The sequence below is a fragment of the Suillus subalutaceus genome, assembly GCF_016647625.1.
Source record: "Suillus subalutaceus strain FC151 chromosome Unknown DFJ58scaffold_182, whole genome shotgun sequence".
In the NCBI taxonomy this organism is placed as follows: domain Eukaryota; kingdom Fungi; phylum Basidiomycota; class Agaricomycetes; order Boletales; family Suillaceae; genus Suillus; species Suillus subalutaceus.
Window position 1 is genome coordinate 43,326 of NW_024540431.1, and position 20,995 is coordinate 64,320.

At 48.4% G+C, this 20,995-nt stretch overlaps 7 protein-coding genes across 7 annotated transcripts; 4 read left to right on the plus strand and 3 right to left on the minus strand.

The window, feature by feature from the left end:
- Nucleotides 1-9: 9 nt before the first annotated feature.
- Nucleotides 10-2,137, plus strand: DFJ58DRAFT_749620 (uncharacterized protein; the record flags this gene model as incomplete). Its single annotated transcript, XM_041387673.1, has 4 exons — nucleotides 10-169; nucleotides 217-284; nucleotides 343-1,661; nucleotides 1,709-2,137. Exons 2-4 carry the CDS (start codon nucleotides 257-259, stop codon nucleotides 2,135-2,137), a joined length of 1,776 nt encoding a protein of 591 aa, XP_041237372.1. The 5' UTR covers nucleotides 10-169; nucleotides 217-256.
- Nucleotides 2,138-4,539: 2,402 nt separating this feature from the next.
- On the plus strand, nucleotides 4,540-5,903 carry DFJ58DRAFT_157921 (uncharacterized protein). Its single transcript, XM_041378945.1, has 3 exons — nucleotides 4,540-5,566; nucleotides 5,620-5,686; nucleotides 5,741-5,903. The coding sequence occupies exon 1, from the start codon at nucleotides 4,655-4,657 to the stop codon at nucleotides 5,534-5,536; it is 882 nt and encodes a 293-aa protein (XP_041237373.1). The 5' UTR covers nucleotides 4,540-4,654; the 3' UTR covers nucleotides 5,537-5,566; nucleotides 5,620-5,686; nucleotides 5,741-5,903.
- Nucleotides 5,904-6,109: 206 nt separating this feature from the next.
- On the minus strand, nucleotides 6,110-8,132 carry DFJ58DRAFT_817111 (uncharacterized protein). The gene is made up of 4 exons (XM_041391777.1): nucleotides 7,844-8,132; nucleotides 7,608-7,753; nucleotides 7,210-7,549; nucleotides 6,110-7,162 (listed from the first exon to the last, which is right to left on the minus strand). The coding sequence occupies exons 1-4, from the start codon at nucleotides 7,988-7,990 to the stop codon at nucleotides 6,518-6,520; spliced, it is 1,278 nt and encodes a 425-aa protein (XP_041237374.1). The 5' UTR covers nucleotides 7,991-8,132; the 3' UTR covers nucleotides 6,110-6,517.
- Nucleotides 8,133-8,409: 277 nt separating this feature from the next.
- Nucleotides 8,410-9,982, plus strand: DFJ58DRAFT_669211 (uncharacterized protein; the record flags this gene model as incomplete). The annotated part of the gene is made up of 4 exons (XM_041382767.1): nucleotides 8,410-8,765; nucleotides 8,820-9,197; nucleotides 9,249-9,852; nucleotides 9,905-9,982. The coding sequence occupies 4 exons, from the start codon at nucleotides 8,410-8,412 to the stop codon at nucleotides 9,980-9,982; spliced, it is 1,416 nt and encodes a 471-aa protein (XP_041237375.1).
- A 400-nt stretch (nucleotides 9,983-10,382) lies between these two features.
- Nucleotides 10,383-11,235, minus strand: DFJ58DRAFT_157935 (uncharacterized protein). Its single transcript, XM_041378946.1, has 2 exons — nucleotides 10,700-11,235; nucleotides 10,383-10,648 (listed from the first exon to the last, which is right to left on the minus strand). Exon 1 carries the CDS (start codon nucleotides 11,189-11,191, stop codon nucleotides 10,739-10,741), a length of 453 nt encoding a protein of 150 aa, XP_041237376.1. The 5' UTR covers nucleotides 11,192-11,235; the 3' UTR covers nucleotides 10,383-10,648; nucleotides 10,700-10,738.
- Nucleotides 11,236-11,271: 36 nt separating this feature from the next.
- Nucleotides 11,272-11,981, plus strand: DFJ58DRAFT_817118 (dolichol-phosphate mannosyltransferase subunit 3). Its single transcript, XM_041391778.1, has 4 exons — nucleotides 11,272-11,439; nucleotides 11,469-11,493; nucleotides 11,559-11,666; nucleotides 11,719-11,981. The coding sequence occupies exons 1-4, from the start codon at nucleotides 11,369-11,371 to the stop codon at nucleotides 11,770-11,772; spliced, it is 258 nt and encodes an 85-aa protein (XP_041237377.1). The 5' UTR covers nucleotides 11,272-11,368; the 3' UTR covers nucleotides 11,773-11,981.
- Nucleotides 11,982-13,235: 1,254 nt separating this feature from the next.
- Nucleotides 13,236-14,212, minus strand: DFJ58DRAFT_157994 (RecF/RecN/SMC N terminal domain-containing protein). Its single transcript, XM_041378947.1, has 5 exons — nucleotides 14,063-14,212; nucleotides 13,888-14,014; nucleotides 13,712-13,836; nucleotides 13,442-13,658; nucleotides 13,236-13,388 (listed from the first exon to the last, which is right to left on the minus strand). Exons 2-5 carry the CDS (start codon nucleotides 13,924-13,926, stop codon nucleotides 13,368-13,370), a joined length of 402 nt encoding a protein of 133 aa, XP_041237378.1. The 5' UTR covers nucleotides 13,927-14,014; nucleotides 14,063-14,212; the 3' UTR covers nucleotides 13,236-13,367.
- Between the last annotated feature and the right edge of the window lie 6,783 nt (nucleotides 14,213-20,995).

The window sequence follows — 20,995 nt, forward strand, 5'->3', positions numbered from 1 at the left end:
TGTGTCTTTACGCAGCTTGCGTCCTTAATATTGTTATCTCTTGTCATTTCAGGCTGTGGTGATACTGCGCTCGCCGAAGTCACCGAACAAAGTGACACACCTCAGGCTCTAGATCTGATGGGCGGATGCTTCACAGCACCCAAAATTTTGGAAGAGACGGCCGTTTCCAGTAAGCCAAACCCCGTTTCCAGTAAGCCAAACCAATATATATACTAGGACCAATCGACATGCATAGTCGATACAACTAGCTCATTTGATGCGCTTGCACAAAGGCTCTCAGGGAGGTAAGCGCAATGACTGGACTACAGGTTTCCGGTTTTCTGATTTATTACTTGGGCTTAGCTCTCTTACTACTGGTGCATGCTTCCGGAACAGTCGTTGCGACAACTAACTTCACTCAGTGTCTGAGCGATATCATTCAGAATGCAAGTGCTCAAAATTTGACCGGATTACTCAACGGCAACGGAGACCCCGCATCGAATATCTCCGATGCGACATCGATCAGCTACTCGATGTGCACATCCCGCTGCGGGACTGGACAGGAACCTTTCCAGTGGTCTGAATTTTCGCAAGAATTCAGTGCTTGGCTGTTGCCAAATCTTGCACTGATTTCGCAGCTCCCCTTTGGGGCACAGTACAGACTTGATAATCTCATGTCCGCTATCTTGACTGTTGGGTCACCGACACTTGCTGGTTACTCTCTATTCATCACCCTCCTCAACTCTCGCTGGATCAAACGACGGTTTGATCACTTAGTAGACTATCCTAATTCACGTTTCGTGCTCTCTATCTTGAGCAGCCTTCAGCAAGTCCCTCTCAGACTGCATCCTGATCGCATACGCTTACCCTCTCTCGTTATCCTTCCGGAAAACGACGACTCCTGGTGGAAATGTTTCGCTGAATTCGTGGACTACACCCATACATGGTCAATCGCGTCCGCAACCTCCATTGCATGGGTCGTTGTCGCCTATATCCTGACTGTAGCCAATTCACTATCGAACGTTTACACGAACGTCCAATCCAGTGGAGAGGCCACTGGCTCAATGTGGTTGTGGTTGATTCCAATAGTCGTCGGGTGGCTGCGACTCTCCCCGAAATGCGACTTCAATCGCTTACAAGCTGCTTATGACCGTGCAGACAGACACAGTATGCACACAGGAACAGCAGACAGTGATGCCGCGATGTTTCCCGCGTCATCCCGGAGAGCGTTGGCAATAACTGCTAAGGATGATGATGTGATGTCTCCAGACGAGCTCCTCACCCCTCCGGTGTTTAATTACTCGCGTTCGCTGCGATGGGCATCTACAGCAAATACTATCTTCATGGTGTTCAAAGTGGCATCAGAGAAGCCTCATATCCATCTTCCCGTTTGTGGGAGTGATTGGGTCGAATCTAGCATTGACATCGAGTCCGACACTACCGAGGACAACGAAATTATCCAATACATCGACACTGTCCAAGACAATGACGACAGAAACCGGCGTGGGCCCCTCCAATACATCCCTGTATACTATGCGCAACCCAACAGGGTACAGAGTTTGAGCAACCATTGGGCACCTGGTGTGTTCACAAGAATGGTTATCGCTTCCTGCGCTTCGCTTGGCTTACAATGGGGAACAGTCGGAGCAGCATCTCTGGTAGGGTGGTTCACCCCTACAACAGTGAGTCTTCCTGTATACTTGTGGTCGAGTTGGCTAACGTCTGACAGGGAATAGGGTGTCGAACTTTGGGTTATCTTCTTTACGGAGTCATTTCGACTTTAGTTTGGATGATGCTCCTGTTGTCCAGTATTCTCGCTCACTCTTCCGCCGCTGACCCCCGCCGAGTATCGCTATATGCACGTCTTGCTTTGGCGGTTTCGCACGTCCTGCGATGGACGGGCAAATCGTTGGCCCTACTAAACTTTTTTTTGGCGACCATGGCATGTGTATTCCAGTACTCCAGCTTCTACGATAGATGTTACTGCAATTCCAGCGTGTTTAGCAGGGGAAGCACAGCGTATGCTGTGGTTATCGAAACCACAGCCCAAGCTGCACAGGCTAAGACTGCCTGGATCGGTGCCCTTGTCTTAGCATGTACATCAGCATCGGTTTTCCTTGGTATCCTGAATCTTTTGTCGGACACTTTACCATCGTAGGCAAGTGGGAGGAGCGACTTGTTGTAAAACTATTTTACAGTATTAGTACTATGCCATTATGTTCGAACAGGTGACTTGACTTTGTGAAATTTTCATTTCGTCGGATGATACCCCACCTCAATGTCGAATTCAGGCCTGCAGGGAGATAATATTTGTCTTACAGCCATCCATAGTACGAAATTACGAATGAGGATGGAGAAAAAATGAAAGTAGTAATGTTATGCCCCAGCCCAACCTTCCGAAACACCGTGACTGAACCGCAACATCGGCCAGGTGTGCACGCACAAGGGGGAAAGTAAAGGTAAGGAGCGTGACATTGAAAATGAGAAGTATCATCGCGCAATCATCATCCGCTCGCCTTCGAAGTTCGGACGTTGTGAGCCAATAATTGATGACAATGATAATTTTTCAATACTGTAGAGATACGCACTTAGGTTCGGCCCTATTGAGGTGTGACCAAATGAACGTTAGGTTCGAAGGTTCGCAGGGGGGGTGTGACGTGTGACACGCTGTGCTTAGGTTCGACGACCGACATCTGAGCACTGAGTACTGAGTACCGAGCGCACGACTCAATGGACACGGTCTGAAGCATTTCCCCTCAAAGTTCTGTACCATGCCTGATCTCTGTGTTGCCTCAGAGGCTAAATTCTAGGATGTGCTATCCATACCTGCACCATTCTCAATATTAATTGCTCCTTCTGGCAGCCTTTCTGTCGCTACATTACTGCTTCTAAACCTGCGTACAGTGTTACAAAATGACGCTTTGGCTACTAGAATTGTCTTTTCCACTCAGTACAAGGACTTTTGGCTGCACTAGACGTTTTTTTTCATGTTTTTACCGTATGTCACAGATTAGGTTCGACGGCCTCAAAATTGGTGTGACCGTCACGCAAAATAGGTTCGATTCGCTAGGCGTGTGATGGTGTGACGAACTTAGGTGCGTATCTCTACAGTATTAGGGGAACTCACACCTGGGAGCTTACGGTTTATGCTTATCCGTGCTTACGCTTACACCCCCCAATACTATCTGATTTGTATATGGGTATAAACAAACCAAAATACATTACATGCGCTGCCGCGTCCAGTATAGTCGGTGAGCGCTGTGACCGCCAATGTCGAGCGTTCTGCCAGTGGATTATTGATCGTCCGAGTCTCGTTAGCGTCATGAGAAAGAAGGACCCTACACCCCCTCCTATTCCCGATGTCCACTGGTCCGTGGATATGACATGGACCTTGCTGTCAGAGGTCGAGAAAGACGAGAACAGGCTTGTTTTACTGGGGAAGTGGGACAAGAAGGAAGTAAGTAATATTCACTTTCGGATCTCCTCAGCGCTGTCTCAGGATATTCTGGACAAGGTAAAGCAGCGCATCGTCTCCTGACTGGGATGAATTTGACGAAGATGATTGCTAAGTCCCCTGGCTGTATACCCTTCCAATTTTTCAACTCTCTTCAATACACTCGTTCACCATGTGACTCCTTTTACACTTGCTTTTATGCTTTTATGGTTAGTTTTAATGCTAGTTCACAGATGTTTAGATTTAGTTTAATTAGTTACATCTGTTGAAATGCTAGTAGTTCTTCGACCAGGAGCACCGCAGCCTCTTCGGGGGATAATTCTGGATTTGCCAGGTTACGGAGAACCATTGTCGACATATATGCGTGTAGATACTGCTCAGTGCTCATGGAGAGAAATTTGTGCCATCTTCGCTTGCAAGTTGTTAATTGATGACAAGCAGTAACTTGGTACTCTGTATTATATAATCTGCGTCTGCGCAAACTGGGGGGTTGTAAGCATAAGCACGGATAAGCATAAACCGTAAGCTCCCAGGTGTGAGCTCCCCTATTGAACTTCATGTAAGCTGGCCATAGGTGAGATGACTACGTAAGCAGCTTCAATATTGTTTTGACTCACACCGAGGTCACAGTCGACCGTGAAGTAAGTACTAGTATGACTATAAGGTATCATATAAGTCATTTGATTGAACGTGACACCTTGGTAGCTTCACGGCCAGTGAAATACTAATGTACGGGATGTCGAATGAGGAATTGGAAGAGTCATGACTCCTCCGGCGGTCAAGTCCATCACGATACGGTATCGACTTGGAGCATATTCCTTTGGCCAACTTCCAACCTTTATGCTATATGGTGTTTCAGTAAAGGTTGGTGATGTTTATCATTCCTGTAATACGCAACTAATACTGATACTCTATTCGTGTAGTCGACCACTGTGTATTGTTTGCACTAGCAGATTATTTGCTGACCCGTTGCGGCGGTCAGTGCCAGTGATTGCAATATGCTTTCGAGTCCACCCGTTCAATTGTTCGATCCCACAATCTTTTCAAGTGTTTTTAACACTATGGTCAATCCACAGCTCCCACAGTTTGTGACAATCAATACCACTAATCATGGACATTGATCTCTCCGATGCCGCACTTCCGCTGCGGATGTTTATAGAAAACCACAAGTGGTGTCCACAGCTCTGATTCATCTAAAAAGAGTGATTCTACAAGGTCGTTATGAGACTCTTCCCGCTGAACACTCCTTCATCTTGCACACACCCAGTCCTCATATTATTATTCACTATGTCCTATAGAGGTGTTTCTCGTCTTCGGCCCACGGCCACTCTCAGGCTCGTTACTTCTACTCCAAACCCGGATACAGACGAGGACTCCAACTCTTCTCTAAGCTCCTTCTCGTCACACTCAGAAGAAAAACTATCACGAGGCGGGACCGAAGCTCACCAAATTGAGCCTGCCGAGACGCCTCCACGGATCAGAGTCCCGCTGGCCCGACAAACTGAAATTGACAATAATACTGTAGCGGACAATATTGATAGGAAGGAGACTGTGGCTGAGCCGACACAGGTCGATGAAGACTGGAAGATGAGATCTCCATCTCCCATCGAGCTTAATTACGCTCCCATCGAGTTTACTTACGCTCCCACTCATTTTCATCAACTATATGAATATCAAGACATTGTTATGGCATCTCCTCTTCGCTCCCCTACTCCCAATGAAGTCCAGGATTCCGCGACATGGGGGTCCCCATGGGGCGCCGATCTGCCTCGCTCCCCCACTCCCAAGGAAGTTCATAATTCCTCTACATGGGGGTCCTCCTCCTGGGGCGCCGATCCTCCTCGCTGCCCTACTCCCAATGAAGTTCAGGATTCTGCGACATGGGAGTCCTCATGGGGCGCCGATCCGTCTCATTCCCCCACTCCAAAGGAAGTCCAGGATTCCTCAATATGGGGGTCCTCCTCATGGGGCGCCGATCCGCCTCACTCCCCAACTCCCACGCAAGTTCAGGATTCCTCGACTTGGGGGTCCTCCCCATGGGAAACCGATCCTTCACACTCACCCACGCAGGACTCTGCGACGCGGGGGTCCTCCACATGGTGATTGCCTTGGCTTCCATCCGTTCACGGCTTGGTTCGTATTTTATACCGTTCGCAACGGTTTAGGGAGCTGATGACATGTCATAGATATGATTGTTTTGTTTGATTGAGAGGGTTTAGAGAGAGGGAAGTCTGAAAGACGAACTATTGAACTGTAAGCGTATTATACCTTTTGCAAACGGTTTGGGGAGCTGATGGCATGTCATAGATATGTTTGCTTTGTATTATTGATTGAGAAGGTGTAGAAAGGGAAGTCTCAAGGACGAACTATTGAGCTGTAGGCGTTACAAGCATAGTTGCTGCTACTCTAATTGTGTCGGGAAATGTATTGAATATTCATTCTGATAACGCATAGTCACATCACTTCGCGCTTGTCTATGTTGCCTGTGTCTGAAACATGATTTGTTGGGTTTATGTTTGGAGACACTTCATGCTGCCAAGTGAATGTCTAAGTACCCTGAGTCGTAGACCAGTTAACAATGCTCGTAGGTGGAGTGCTCGACTACTACTATAAGTGAGTACTCAAAGCTTGAACTTAACGGTTCGATTTTGATCGATCACGTCCTGATCGATATGGGACTTGAGAATCAAAATGCGTGATTAGCAGCATCCATTGCCAACAAATATTGCTAGGAGTGCATAGCGAGGGAGCCAAAGAATCTCAGAACGAAGTCCATAACAAGTCCGTGATATGAGTATAACTAAAACCACTAGCAGATATAGGAAGGTATCCATGTCCAGTACCGATAAAAAATGAACAACCACAGCAGCAGTGAGTAATAGTATATATGCGACAAAGTGAAACAACAAGAATTATGTATAGGTAAGGATCAGCACATAAAGAACATAGTCATCTGATAGTTAGATCGGGTCGTGTAGGATTGGCCAATCAGATGCAAGGGGTTCTGCATACCCACCTTGATCACAGCACGTTACATGCTGTACAAGTGAAAAAATAAATATAGGGGCGCAGGGGGCATCATTGTCACAGGGCATTACCGCCACCTGTCACAACAGGATCATTGTTCCCAAGTGGACTAGGGCGTATAGGTTGCATGCCGGGGTCTCCCGTGGTACTCAGCCCCGCAGCTTCTATTAATGCAATCTGCGATGCGTTGGGTCTCTCTCTAGTTTGAGGCGTAGACTCGTGCCCTGATAAGTCGTAATAAGAAGATGATAGGGAATTTTGTGAGTAGTGCACGCCTGACGCTGAAGGGCCCATGACGTCGTCGACGATGTGGCTCAAGTCAACGTCCCCACCGTGGACCACGGAACCCATGAATTTTCCACGTTCGGTATCATTAAGTGACCCCGAGCTAGCGCGCGGATCCCAGGGGGAATCATAGTCAGAGTATCTTCCTGGAGGCGGACGTGGGAGGTCAACGTCCTCGAGGTCCTCGCCTGCGAGCAGTGTTGCTCTGGCACGGGCTTGTCGTCTGCGCACGTTGATAGCGTCAAGGAAGTGGAAGTGTTTGAAGCGCTGACGTTGGCGGTAGAAAAATACAGAGAGACCAACGATAAGGACTAAGCCTCCGCCTATCACGGAGCCGGCGATAACGGCAGTGCGATCTGTTGTGCCGGTAGTGGTGTTTGAAGGTAGACTGATGACCGTAGGAATGAGGCTGAAGGTCTGATGGCGTGTTAAGAGGGTGTCAGGCTAGTGAAACAAGCACGTACTGATATGGTAGATGATCCTATAACCGTCACAAAAGATGAGGTAATGGTCGACGTTGTCTGGCCTCCATTTGTGGAAGTTGGGGTCGTAGAAGTCGGGTTGTTTTGAGATATAGATGGCGGTGATGGTGATGGTGATTGTGATTGTGATGGCGAGGGCGAGGGCGAGGGGGATGAGGAGGTAGTGGTAGTCGGGGCTGGAGGCGAGGTCGTGGTTTGGGACGAAGATGATACAGACGAGGTTGTGGAAGTAGGAGGCTGAGATGTAGATGTAGAACTTGAAGTTTCTGAACTTGTAGACGAAGTGGACGATGTGGGTGTAGTTAACTCAGGTTGAGACGACCTAATTAGAGTAAATTTTGTTAGATAGCTTGCAACAAAAAGATGCCACAAATACCTACGTTGTAGTAGCAGGAGAAGTCGTACCAACATCGGAAGAGGACGTCGTTTGAGGTGTAGGACTGCTTGATGTCGGGATACCAACGCTGGGAGCCTGGGAGCCCCCAGGCTGGGTCCCGGATAACTGTATAGACGTTATTGTGGATGCCTGCGTTCAGAGATTAATATTAATGTTGTTGCGCAAGATGATATAGGGAAAAATGAGCTTGGTCTTCCGGTCCGCAGCCAAGACACGCACCTGACTGCCACTGGGGGTTAGAGTGGGTGCGTCAGTAATAACTGTAACGCTACTAGTAGTAGATTGTGCTGGGGTATTGGAGTCGGTCGTGCTTGTCGATGGGGACGACTGTCGTGGATTAATGTAAAGGAAGTTGAACTCAGGCATGCAGCTGTCGACTCGCTAATGAAGATCTGTCAGTACCTTCAGTGAAGCAGTTTGTCAAGACAACCCCAACTGTGACAGTGGGAAATAAATCCTACATTGCCGTACTCTAATTTCAGGTGTGAGCGTCTAATTTTTTAACATATGATGAGTGCAAGGAGCCAACGTGACCACAAGCACTATTACTGGCCCCCACGCCGCACTGCTGGCAGTGAACATAGTTCAGTTTATATCCACATTCTATGTTTTATCCGCAGCATTCTCACTTCACACCATCTCTTTACCCAGGGGTTTCCGCATCCACCTATTTATTTTCCTTCCCACTACGACGCACCACCCACTTCCAGGGTGACCGTTTGACTGTCCCGCCAGGTCCCACATCACAAGCAAAAGTGGCGCGATCGATGAAGACTGTGGGTTGGATGCCCGGCAGTGTGCGCGCTGCGTTTTCTTGGACGTTCAGACCGGAAGAGTACGTCCTCCTAACGACATCTCCCTCAGCACTACCACGCGCCACTAAATACCGTCGTCGATATTCTTGCTCATGGCGTAGCTTCTTCCGCGTATTCACCCTCCGAAAAGTCCTCGTCTCCGTCACCCTTGTCCCGGTGTTCCTGTTTCTCGCCATCATCTGTCAGGGAATACCACCAAACTACGAGGATATCAGGTCATTCGAACACCATCTCCCTCAGCACTCCTTGTCAGGACATCAGCCGCAGTACCTGCGATTTCCAGGTCACCTGTGGGGCTTCGGGTTCAATAATGTTCTTCAAGAAGCGTGTGTATTGGTTATTGTCGTCAGGTCTCATAAGTGGCTAATTGCTCTTATCAGTATTATGATGTCTTACCTCGCCTACGTGTCCAACGTATCATTTGTCTTCGAAGACTATACATGGTCGCATTTACCACTTCCATGGACAATTTACGACTTCGCTCTGCGTCCCGCACGTATACCATTCAACGCCCTCATATCGGGGCCAACCGCAGGAGGGCCAATGCCTAGCGCACCGGATGCACCCCGTGCAGTGAGCGCCGAGTTCTACGCGCAAGTCTGTGGAGGTCTTGAAAAAAAATACATCATCACCTCCCAGAACGCGCCAAACGACGCAGACGGCGTTGTCATGATCGATTGGTGGGCAGATCAGCTCGCGTCCGTGCAACAGCCATGCATAGAAATAGACTCGTCTGCCCACGTTGTCTTTGACAGCTAGTGAGTCTGCTCCAACAAGACATCAAGTCGAATGATTGACAGGTCGTCAAGCTTCTTCGGAAATCCACGGATTCTCTCTCTCTGGGAATCCTTGACTAAATCGCCCATGTTGACTGACTTCGCTTGGTCGCCGCTTGTGCAAGCCGCGGTTTCGCGTAATTTTGCTCTCTTCCAACCAGAGTCTGCTAAAGATCTCTACGATGCACATTCCCGTAATTCACTCGCTGGACTGGTCGCACTGCACCTCCGTAGGGGCGATTACAAGCGACATTGTCCGCACCTCGCAGAGTGGGGCGCAGACTACATGGGTATAAATCAGCATCCATCGCTCCCTGATCGATTCGATAAGTCTCCGTATGTCAATGACACGAAGGCAAGGCTGTCGTATTATCTCGACCATTGCTGGCCGTCGACGGAGCAGGTTGTGGAAAGGCTAAGGGGTATTCGGAGAGAGTATCCTGGGCTGAGACGAGTATATGTACTCTCAAACGAGTGGGCGTGGAGTCTTGATGGTCTGAAGAGCGCGCTTGAGGAGGATGGGTGGGACGACTTGGTGAGCAGTGCTGATATTGTGCTCGATTCAGAACAAAAGCACGTGGCTATGGCAGTAGACATGGCGATTGCAGAGAAGGCAGAGGTGTTTATTGGGAACGGGGTATGTTACTGCTACGCGGGTGATTTCCACATGACTCACGTACCTGCCGTAGTTCTCGAGCCTGTCGTCGAATGTGGTAATGCTGAGAATGGCGAAGGGGATGGAGGGGGAGAGCAATCGGTTTTTGTGATGAATCGAACGGACAATTATCTTAATGCTAAGTATATCCCGGAATATTATGTGACGAGCGGAGGTGTTCATAAGGAACATAGACAATGGATGCATATAGTCACAAAGCCCGAGTCAGATGAGCGCCCTCGTCTAACGACCGAATATCAAGGGTAGTATCATGATAGCTCGAATTAAACATGTTGAACTTTATCAATTGAAACAGATTTCGTCCAGGAGCGACTAGTGACGACGGAGACGCTAACATAAGAGGCAGCGATGGAGTACTCTCCTTAACTTAGGAGAGTTCTGGACAGAGGAGTTGAACGCTGAGTATGACTCAGTCACAAGCTGCAATTCTCGCGCTCGCTTGAAGTTACATAAGCGTTCGCATGATCCTGTGAATTACCGACGAACATCCGACATCAAGGCAAACAGCCCAATGAATTAATGAAGGCCGACATGTGTGATACAGCGATGCGAGAGTATTAGCCAGGGACAAAGGCGAAAGTTTGATGGCGAAGACAGCCAATACGTATACGTACGGTATAAGACAAAAATACTTTGAAACTGATGGCACGGGTATCGATACCCGAAGAATTCACTCGATTGGTGTGAATGTGCATCTTAGTTGTGAAATGACAAGCGCCAACTAAAGTAGGCTTGCAACGTAGTCCGATGCGAGAAGCTGAAAAACACCAATAAGATAGGATTTTCAATTATTCCGGGACAGACATACCCTTGACAAGGGCCGAAGAGAGACGAGGCATCGGCGCACTCATTTCTTCGGGGTAACCTTTTGCTTTTTGCTCAGTGGAGGTTCCACTTCAGCCTCAATACCCTCTTGAAGTTCAGTCCACTCTCCGGCACCGACTTCCTGTCCAAACCTTCTCCTGAAGCGTCCCAAACGACCAGTGCCCTCTTGCTCTTCATCTTCTATGCCTCCCTCCCCGACCGCTCCGCTCAAACGTTGGGTAGCGTTCCAAAGAGGGTTATTTGTTGTATCGCGCGTCAAGGTTATTCGTGAACGCGGTGATGTCGTCCATTGCATGTACGATGAGCCGTCCGCACGAACGACACGCTGAGGGAAATGAGGAACTACTGGGTTGGGTAATTTGGGTAGACGTTGCTTGAAAACATGTGAGCGACCGTACGGAGAAGTAGAGACACTTCTTGTCAACAGAGATGGGGATAAGAGCCCTGCAGATGGACGTTTGCAGAGTAGAGACATGGTTTTCGATAAATGACCACAAGATGTAGAAGCTTCAATAATTAACTGAGCTTCAAGTAAATCACGTGATCTGGAACTTTGAATCGACGCTCGCCGCTCTCAAGCACGACGACCAGCCCTCATTCATCATTTGCCAACCCACTTTTTGTTTGTAAGGACACTCTATTGTATTGAATCATGACTCGCTTGCATCGAGTCTCAATATACTCCTCCGTCCTTATTTCGATCTATCTACTGGTGTTATTGAGGTCCTGCCCATACCACTCATTGACGCCAGTGTAGCCCAAGAGATCCTTCCTGTCGTGCGTCCTTCTCATGAGCTGACCGGCGCGAATGCCTTAGCTTACGTACCTGTAACATAAATCAGATTCCATGGTGGCTTTTGGTGTCACTCGGGTCGTATTCCCTCTGGAGTCTCGGCTGGGGGATGTTTACATTCCGTGACTGTCCCGATGCCTATCACGAGTTGCTGCAGGCAAGAACGGGTCATATCTCTCAAGGACTTACACGCTGATCATCGCCTGTAGGAAATCAATGAAGCCAAAAACGATCTCCGAAGTCGGGCTGTCACCGTCGACTGAGGCGTCTCCTTCACTTATTCTCTACACCTTTGTTTGAGACTCGCCTTATATTACATACTTAAATGCAGATGTCATTTATATTCGATTTGAATGCCGTCCCATGAGTCTCAGTGATACTTTATTCACTTCACCAAGCCTACCTCAGTCCCGATCTAGTGCGCTATAGATGGGCTTTATGTGTCCTTCATCTTTTGCACCTCATAGCTGACTTTTCTTGTTTCGCAGGGGCTAGTGAAGATATGATCTGGCTTGCGAACTTCACCTAATGGGACAACTTCAGCTCTTCGTCGAACGGTTACTCAGAGGTACTTATTGTACACGGAAACAACACACGCATGATAAGAATTGCGATGGAGTTCGTTTTGTGCATCGCACAGTCGAATGTCGGTGTTTAAGTTGGGATACAGGTGCGTCTTTGGTGCTTTATCCTCGCATTATTCATGGTTATTCAGATTAAGCGCCCAAGTTTTATTCTCTGACAACATATGCAGCTTCTTCACTGTCATCGTGCCAGACTTCTCAATGTCGAGGCACGACTCTACACGACACACGAGGATCTAGGCCTAGGTACTGAACGTCATCTAACCGACTAGCATGCGTGTGCAAACAACATATCTTGTGACCTAAACGCATGAGTTATGATAACATTGACTCCCCGTCAAGGGTTGCGTCTCGCAGCCAAGGCTTGTCTTCTGGCGCGTCACAAATATCACATTCCTTCGCATGTGTTCATCTCTTTCGCGGATAGCATCTTCCCAATCGAACCGACAACGCAACGAGGAATATGCATATACTCCGATACCGTACATTTTTTGAGTCGTGATCCTCCAAGGCTAATCGCTCACTGAATTTCTCAGGTCGGGTGATGTACGTTGCACCCCAATCTACAAGTTTTATTCTAACTGCAGTACTGGCCGGTGAGGTACGCAGGTACAATACATGGCTCGACTGAATCATCACGCAAGTCATCATGGTTACAGGCGATCCAGGGAGGTGGTATTTCTCGTTGCCTCTCGCATGGCTCTTGGCATTTCTGGCGCAGTGGTCTGCGCAATAGTAACGAGTCATCTAAGCTTTACTCAGATAAAATTCTCAAGTTTATCAGGCTCGTTGACCAATATCTGAAGAGCTCATCCTGCCGCTCTTTCTGTACCATGACAGTCATTCATGTGCAGTGGTTTTAAGCTTTCTTTGGTACCACTCAGGAAAGATAGCTGTCCGTTGCAGGACGCGACAATGTGAAAGCTCGAACTTCGTCTGTCGATATCATGTTCAACCTTCTTTGAGGAATGAGAATAGTCACTGGAAGTAGTATGTAGCATGGGTAACATTATCCGCAGCTTGCAAATGATTGCGTCAACATGCGATAGTGATGGTCGGTAGCCTCCTGCACTTCCCAATGACGCATCACGAAGTGAGAATGGTTTCACCAGGGACGGATTAATGACCTTTGGCCCAACAACACGACTCCGGCCATTCAAATCGTCCTCCAAGCTCCAAGTCCAGCTGAAATTACAAGGTTGAACAAATTATCGATGGGCCAAATGCAGCCCACAGTATGCAGCCCACGATAGCAAAATAACAATAAAACTCCATTATTCATCGTACTGAGTCAGCTGCAGGTCTGTGAGTACTTGATCCCGCACACATTCGGGTACCAATAACTTACATCCAACGTCAGCGTGCGAGAGCTGTTTACATCTTGATCACGGTAGATTCCAACAAGGGAATTACCACGTTCATACAAGGAGCCCTTCAAGCTAATGACGATGAACTGGAAGGAGTCGGACGCCTGGCTCCGGATATAGTTGGCGATCTTGGCAACGTTGGTATTGTCCAGAGCAGCGTCTACCTCGTCAAGGACAAAGAACGGTGCAGGTTGATAACTTGTGTCATAGTGAGAACGAAGATTTGTGGGGCGAAGACGAAAAGATCAAACCTGTGTATCGCAAAAAGGAGAGCCAAAGCAGCCACGGTCTTCTCCCCGCCTGAGAGTTGTTCCATGTCGCGGAATCGCTTCATCGGGGGCATGGCATGATATTTGATGCCGGCATTATAAGGTTCCTGTGATAAACAAGTGTAAAATGGCCTGGACTAACACACCGAAGGACCCACCTCACTGTCCTCTAAACTAAGATATGCGACGCCTCCCATCGGCGACGCCTTCCCTTTAGTGAGGTCTTTATAGACCTGGTCAATACAATCTGAAATGTGGTTGTACGCCTTGTTGAATAGCTCGCATCTGGTTGCTGGGATGAGGTTGGCGCTCAAAGTAAAACTATCCGCGTACCTTTGTCGCTTGACATCGTTGAACTGATCGCGCGCATTTTTTGAGTCTTTCCGTGCTTTATCAGCCTCTTTCTCTGTGTCTGCAAGCTTGGCCTCGACATCATCTAGCCTGTCCAACAATCACTATCAAGTCATTAAAGAATTGGAATCGACATACTTTTCGATAGCCTTCAAGTTAGGTGCCATCCTCTCAATCTCTCCGTTGAGTTTCGCAATTTGTGCATCGAACTCGGCGGTAGTCTCAGGAGAATTATCCTATAATAAAAGTCAAGCGCAATTCCGTCCCATCAAAACTTACATACCGCACGCTCCTCCTCAGTCAAAGAGTCAAAGTCAATCTCGATCCCATAATCTTGGACTTGACGTGGTTGTTGGGTACCATCATCGTCATCAACGTCCATCGCTACCTCCTCCCGAAGGTTCTAAGCGAGAATCGAAATTAATGCGCGTATGACCTTTCAAATAAACGGCCTCACCTCTTCCATCGGGACGTTCTTCAAATTTCCTTCTAGTAGAGGTAGCTTGATGTCCTCGAGCCTGCATTTCCTGTAAGTCGCCGACCGTTCTAGTGCTAGCTTCTCAATCTCATCGTTCTGAAGATGAATCGATGAATTATAAGTGGTCGAGCTATCTGAGCAAACGATTAGCATACCTTGAGACCAATCTCTTTGAGAGCCTGATCGAGTATCTTGGCAGCTTTCGTGTGCGTCTTTTTGGCTTGGTCGACATGCTTGTTCTTCTCTTCGAGCACGTCATTAAGGCCTTGCAGCATTTCTCTAAGCTGCGCGATGCCCTCCTGCGCTTCAGTAATCTCAAGTTGAATGGTCCTCTTCTTTTCTTCTAGCTCCGCTACTTTCCGTTGCTCATCTTCAGCCGCGCTCCGCAGCGTTACCAGACGCGACTGTGTCAACTTCAACTGCTCCTCTTCGAACTGAGACCTGCGCACACATGTTAGTCAACCTTAAAACGGCGAAAAATAAAACTCACTGGTGCGTCAGCCTCGCAACCTGCTGATCGAATCTAAGTCGCGCCTGGCTCTCCTCTTCGGCGACTTTCAACTGACGCTCCTCGTACTCTCGAACATTCTTGACGCCTATCTGAGAGCAAAACGAGGCAAATACGCCATCATCGGCTGAGTCAATCGTATTTTGGAGTTCTGCGATTTGCGAAGAGAGTTTCGAGTGTGAAGTTTGAGCCTGTAATTATGGTCAGTTCCATTCGGGTCTGCTACACAGGTGCACGAACCTTTTTGAGCTCAGGAGAGAGCTTCTTCAGTTCCCGTTCGATGTGCTTTAGCTCCTCTTTGATACCGTTGTACCGGGATTTGCAGGCGCTCTAAATGCCGCAGATAGAACAATGAGACTATTGTAGTGCCATCGACAACTATTGCAAGAACGTACCAGATCGTCTCTTACAACAGCTATAGCACTCTCTAGTCGCGTGATTTCAGCGATAACGTTTTCGTCTGCCTTGCCCCTCGGTTTCGAGCGACTCAATTCCTGAAGTTGCGCCACAAGATTGTCACGAAGACGGGTGAGGCCTACAGATCAATAAGTGTGAGAGACCATGGTCGGTGAGCTGCCTACCTTGCACGTCCTTCTCCTCCCACTTCTTTCCTCCCCCATGTGTACTACGCCCACCAGTAATAAGCCCACTCTTATGGATAACGGTGCCCTCCAATGTAACAGCTGTGCAAATTTTAATACAGAGTCCAAATTCTCGCAAACGAATATCTACTCACCTTTCACCTCCTGCCCCCGTTCCCAACATACATACCTCGCCACGTCCATCGTATCACATACAAGTGCGTTCCCACACGCATGGAGCATTGCACGCTCTACGGCAGGCTCATACTGGATCACGTCCACAGCGAGACGTGCGCCTCTAGCGAATGAGCGGAACTTGTCGTTGATGGGCTTGGTGCTGATCGTGTCGAGGGGGAGGAAAGTTGCTTGACCGGCGCGCTGGGTGCGCATATACTACCATGTTTCGAGATTAGTCTAGATGAACAATGACAAAAGGCAGAGAAGCGCACATCAATGCATTCGATGGCAGTTTTTTCTTCGTCCACGACGACAGCGTCTATATTACGCCCAAGGATGACGGATACCGCTGTCTCGTACTTGCGTTGTGTGGGTTTGCAGAGGTCGACCACGCGCCCACGGACGCCTGTGAAATGTGAATGGTGACTTTCTCGGACAAGGCAGGCGACGCTTACCTGGGAAGATGCGCTGCAGACTAGCGAGCGTCTCCTTAAGCTTTGCCTCGCGCTCGGATTCGTTCCTATCGACGCCTGCTTGGAGCAAGCGCTGATAGACATCCGCGAGCTTTTCGTTCGTCTCGGTCTCAAGACGGCTGCGGGATAACAATGACATGACGTGTGATAAGTGCTTGGAGACGAGAGAAATACCTGATCCTTGTCCGTTCACTCTGCTGGTTTTCGTATTCTTGCTTTGAGCGCGCATGGTCGCCCTGGAGGGCAGCAAGCTTTTCCTCGAGCTTTGATAATACAATGAGCAGATGTGATACATTGAACTCAGAAAAAAACGTACCTCGGACTTGCTGGCTTTCTGAGTTTGCTCGTCGCCGCGCAGTCTTTCCTGGTTCCGTTGCAATTCTTCATCTTTGGCCCTCACTTGAGTAAGTGTCCGAGACGCTGTCTTTTCGTCTCGACTAAGCGTCTCCAGGGCTTGACGCTCAGAAACGGCGAGGACACTGGCTGATGCTTTTCTGTTTGTGGCGTTAGCACTGCGAAACACACGCGTGCGCGACTCACAGTGAGCGATATTCGGCTAGACTGTCCTCGCTGAGGGAAGTGTTATGTTGAGATGCACGTCTGTGGGCCTCTGCGTATGAAGAGTATGAAACAATGTAATATAATGCATCTAGAGATGGCTTACCTGCGGCCTCATCTGCGGCCTGTCTAGCATTGGAAAGGTCCCGCCTGAGCGAGTGGAGCTTAGCTTGCTGACGCTCAGCATCGTTGTCAACCTGCTCCTCTATCTTCAGCGAATTTTGCAGCTTTCTAGACGAGTGCTTGATCTGAGCGTCCACCTCTACTAGTTCAGGTTCCTACTACTTGTTAAATTTTGTTAAGTGGTGAATAGAAAAATCAGCTGACCTTGGCTTCTAACGCCTTTTCGGCCTTCTTGACTTTCTTCTCCTCTCGTACGACTGCTGTGCGGGCCCTTGCTTGCTCTGCACGCACATCCTCCAGAGCCTTTTCGTGCTCTCCATGCTCTGCACGTAAGCCAGCGAGGGCCTTTGACTTTGTTTGAATGTCGCGGGCATTCGCTTCAAGCGCCTCTTCGATGTGGAATAGCTTATAAAGAATGCGTTTCAAGATAAGGTCATCCTGGGAACGTATGAGCATTGTATTGAAAGAATGGTAACGCAGGCGCACCTTTTGATCGCACAAGCTCTCAAATCGCTCTGCTTCGCCCTTTTGTTCCTTATACTGTTTGATTTCGCCCGCGATCCCTCTCCTCTTCGTGAAGTTGAAGGTCGCATTCTCTGTTGCGCGTTCTTGGGCTTCCTTTGCTTTCTCATATTCTGGAGCAAGCTCAAGAGAACCCGAAATTTGCTCTATGAGGCGGGAAAGCTCCCTGGGAGACTGAGACGCGACAGCCTCGACATCACCCTGGAAGACGAGGAAGTTCTTGGCTTTGACGAGGATATTGTGAGACGTCAGGGCGGCATTGTACGCGGAGTAGGTAACGACTTTACTGTTGAGACGGTATTCAGACGTTCCAGTGGTCGATATGCTGGACGGAAAATAACAGTCAGAAGTCCCGGGTAAGTCAGACCAAGTAGAACATACGTTCGTTGAAATAACCACTCCTTTCTCTTTTCATCCTGAAACACTGCAAGCACCCATGCCTTCTTAGCGGTCCCCTCTCCCTCACCGTCGCCATCACTATTATCATCGTCTCCCTGGTCTTGCGTGGTCTCAGAGCCATCCAAGGGGCCTTTGGCGAGCCGGCGGCCGCGGTAGACGAGATCTTTGAGCTGGCTACTGCGCAGCTGCGCACTCTTTACACCAAGCACAAAAGAGATTGCATCCATGAGATTTGATTTTCCAGCACCATTGGGGCCGATAACGGAGGTAAAGTTCTTGAACGGTCCGATGACTTGGTGGCCCCTGGAAAAGAATAGGTAGACCCGGTAAACATTGGATTAGTCCTTGACAAAGTATTATATGGGCGCACCGATAAGACTTGAAATCGCTCACTTCTATGCGGATGAGGGGCATATTGACCAAGCCAATTTGAAGTATTATTGGTCTTACTGGCAGTTGCTTGCCAAGTCCAAGTGATACTTGAACGCGACACTGTCACAAACACGCCTGTCACATGCACATGTGACATTAATCGAGTTTTAATCTCATGTTCGCCATCGCGGGCACGTTCAGAAACTATTCGACTTGAAGTTCACCACTTTACGTAGTATGCTATCACAGTCGACGTACAAAACGAATACTCCGCAGGACCTCTCCTAGTGGCGAGGCCTAACCACGCTGACGGAGTTTGTGCAGGCTTGAGCCTGATGATTCTCACCCACCTGAACAGAAAGCATCCGTGCAGAACACCCAATTTATCTGTCCACGAAATCGACGGGAGATATGCCAATATAGCCGGTCAGAATAAGTAAATTCAGCTCATATGAGGAGACAAACTCAGCATATTGATGCTGGTGGTGAGACACGGTTTATTGGCGCAGTACCAACTTAGGAGGAGTCTTGCAAATGTATGCAGAGTATAGCATTCCAATGTAGCACACGTGGGATTTCCGAGGGCAGCGTTATCAGTCATTTTGCTTGCTCAGACCAATTCAAATTATAAAAGGATTATCAGAGAGATAGCTGATTCAGTGATGTTGTGTTGTCGACTTACCTATTTCCCAAATGTCAGTGCTGGTGGCGACTATTATGGTATCAACAATTCCCTCGATAAGTGCTTATTTTTTCACCCCGGTTGTATAGCACAGCAATAGTGGCTGCAGTTGCGAAACAACAGTCAGACTCAAGATCGAGTGAGACATCACCAACATTATCTAAGACTGACTTTTCGCTATAAAAGCTGACAGGACGAAAAACGGCATCGATCAGCAGTGGTCAACTAGCAAAGATTGAGACCTGGACCACCACCCGGCAGTTTTATCGCCGAAATACAATGTGGACTGGTATCAATGATATCTGCATTGACAGACAAGACAAACTTGATAAGGCGCAACGACTTGAGTACCTACCGAAGTTAAACGTTAAATGACACAGCTGCGCAGCCTGCGCACTGCATCCAAGATGATCCAACCTGGACCGACCGACCCACAAGGCGACTGAATGGGGATGTGGTGTGGATTTCAAAGTCGAATGGAACCAACAGCAAAAGAGGGTAAATTGCGAAAAGTGGTGCTCCGGCGTTCCGGCTCCAAAGATCAGCTGCTTGGGAGTCGGCATGGTAATGATTACAGTGGCGGGTCACCCTGACACCTACAAACCGGTGCGCAGGTGGTTGTGTGCACCAAAAATATAGAGTTTCATTGAAAAAACCTATATCATGCACATATTTGACCTTTATCAAACTCGGCGTTAATGGGTGGAAAAGAAGAACTCTGCGACGTGACACGGTGAACGGATAGCTCACCGAAGCTCACTTCTTTCACAAGACGGCATATCCTCCCCAATCATTTACCCCACCCCTGCCTACTACTCACAAGAAGAAACTGAGGCTTGAACAACGCTCGTGAAATCCAGATGAGGGAATATGAGTAAGGGTATAATGTCAATTTCTTGATGGTTGTGGAGTCCCTGAGGGGATATTGGAGTGGGCAGCAGCGTCCTGATCTAATCGTCCAACTAGTGGGACGGTACGGGAGCATTTTTGCACATCTCCTTCAGGCTTCTCTGACTCGCTCTGAGGAACTGACCATACTTACTATACGACGAACTCTTCACAGCCAGTCACGAAAGCTGCTTATCCTCCGAAAAAGCCAGACAGACAAAGTATGTCAGGGTGTTTGAACGTGACCATGATGGTCGGGTTAAAAGCGGGTCGTTTTGTTGCTCAACGCATGTAGCACCAAATTTGGTACGGTTCGGCATGCGCGTCAAACTGGTTTATGATGAGTCTCCAACCTGAGATTTAAATGTTGTTCTTTCCACTGACGAGGCGGAGACTATCTAGAGTGAATGTGCAGCTTCCTCTATGCCCACTCTGTCATCTTCAACACAACTCTTTTTCGTTTGCCGCATGCGTCCATACGACGATCTGATCATCGGCCCCTGCTGCTAGTCTCCTCCCATTGATGAAATCGAGAGAGCACGCCACTATCAATTTAGATGCAATGCCCAGGTAGGCACATGTATTCAATTCCTAGTGGCATAGAGGATGATTGTGGCGTAACATGTACGCACGCTGTCGTATTTGTCTCTATTCCATCCGTAATCACACTCAATCACAATTGCAGTTGCGACCAGAACGTGCAGGATTGATGCACGTGTTTTTTGATGTCAGTCACGGTCATGAATGTGCATCACCTCATAACACATGTGCATGTTTGACCGCGTGTCCCTGTCGAAACAAGTTATCCACCCGGCCGCTCCAATAGGTCCGGCTTACAACACTCCAAATGGCACTCCCGCAGCCAGGACCTCATTAATCATTCCCCGTCTCCCATTTCGCAGGCTGTCACAACAAGCACAGCACGAGGTGGAACGTTCACGGCACTCGAACAAGATCAACGATATTTCTACAAACAGCTCCGTCCATCAGTAGATCAAGATCTGGCCGAGACAGTCGTTGGTACTCCTTCAATTGACAGAGCAACAACGTGGTTGTTCTTATTCGCACATGCATCACTGAACTTATCAAGTTTGGTAGGTCGTTGACCATCAGCATACTGGTGCCGCCAACGCAATCAATTCATCAAACCGTCT

What these genes read in the sequence shown, in the direction of transcription:
- DFJ58DRAFT_817111 (XM_041391777.1), bottom strand. Translation starts at nt 7,990, where the DNA reads ATGCCTGAGTTCAACTTCCTTTACATTAATCCACGACAGTCGTCCCCA. An exon ending in TAACCCCCAGTGGCAGTCAG is followed by an intron (nt 7,754 to 7,843) that starts GTGCGTGTCTTG and finishes CTCTGAACGCAG; the next exon opens with GCATCCACAATAACGTCTAT. An exon ending in ACTTCTCCTGCTACTACAAC is followed by an intron (nt 7,550 to 7,607) that starts GTAGGTATTTGT and finishes TACTCTAATTAG; the next exon opens with GTCGTCTCAACCTGAGTTAA.
- DFJ58DRAFT_817118 (XM_041391778.1), top strand. Translation starts at nt 11,369, where the DNA reads ATGACTCGCTTGCATCGAGTCTCAATATACTCCTCCGTCCTTATTTCG. An exon ending in CCCAAGAGATCCTTCCTGTC is followed by an intron (nt 11,494 to 11,558) that starts GTGCGTCCTTCT and finishes AACATAAATCAG; the next exon opens with ATTCCATGGTGGCTTTTGGT. An exon ending in CCTATCACGAGTTGCTGCAG is followed by an intron (nt 11,667 to 11,718) that starts GCAAGAACGGGT and finishes CATCGCCTGTAG; the next exon opens with GAAATCAATGAAGCCAAAAA.
- DFJ58DRAFT_157994 (XM_041378947.1), bottom strand. Translation starts at nt 13,926, where the DNA reads ATGGGAGGCGTCGCATATCTTAGTTTAGAGGACAGTGAG. An exon ending in TTAGTTTAGAGGACAGTGAG is followed by an intron (nt 13,837 to 13,887) that starts GTGGGTCCTTCG and finishes TGTTTATCACAG; the next exon opens with GAACCTTATAATGCCGGCAT. An exon ending in CTCGCACGCTGACGTTGGAT is followed by an intron (nt 13,389 to 13,441) that starts GTAAGTTATTGG and finishes ACAGACCTGCAG; the next exon opens with CTGACTCAGTACGATGAATA.
- DFJ58DRAFT_157921 (XM_041378945.1), top strand. Translation starts at nt 4,655, where the DNA reads ATGAGACTCTTCCCGCTGAACACTCCTTCATCTTGCACACACCCAGTC.
- DFJ58DRAFT_157935 (XM_041378946.1), bottom strand. Translation starts at nt 11,191, where the DNA reads ATGTCTCTACTCTGCAAACGTCCATCTGCAGGGCTCTTATCCCCATCT.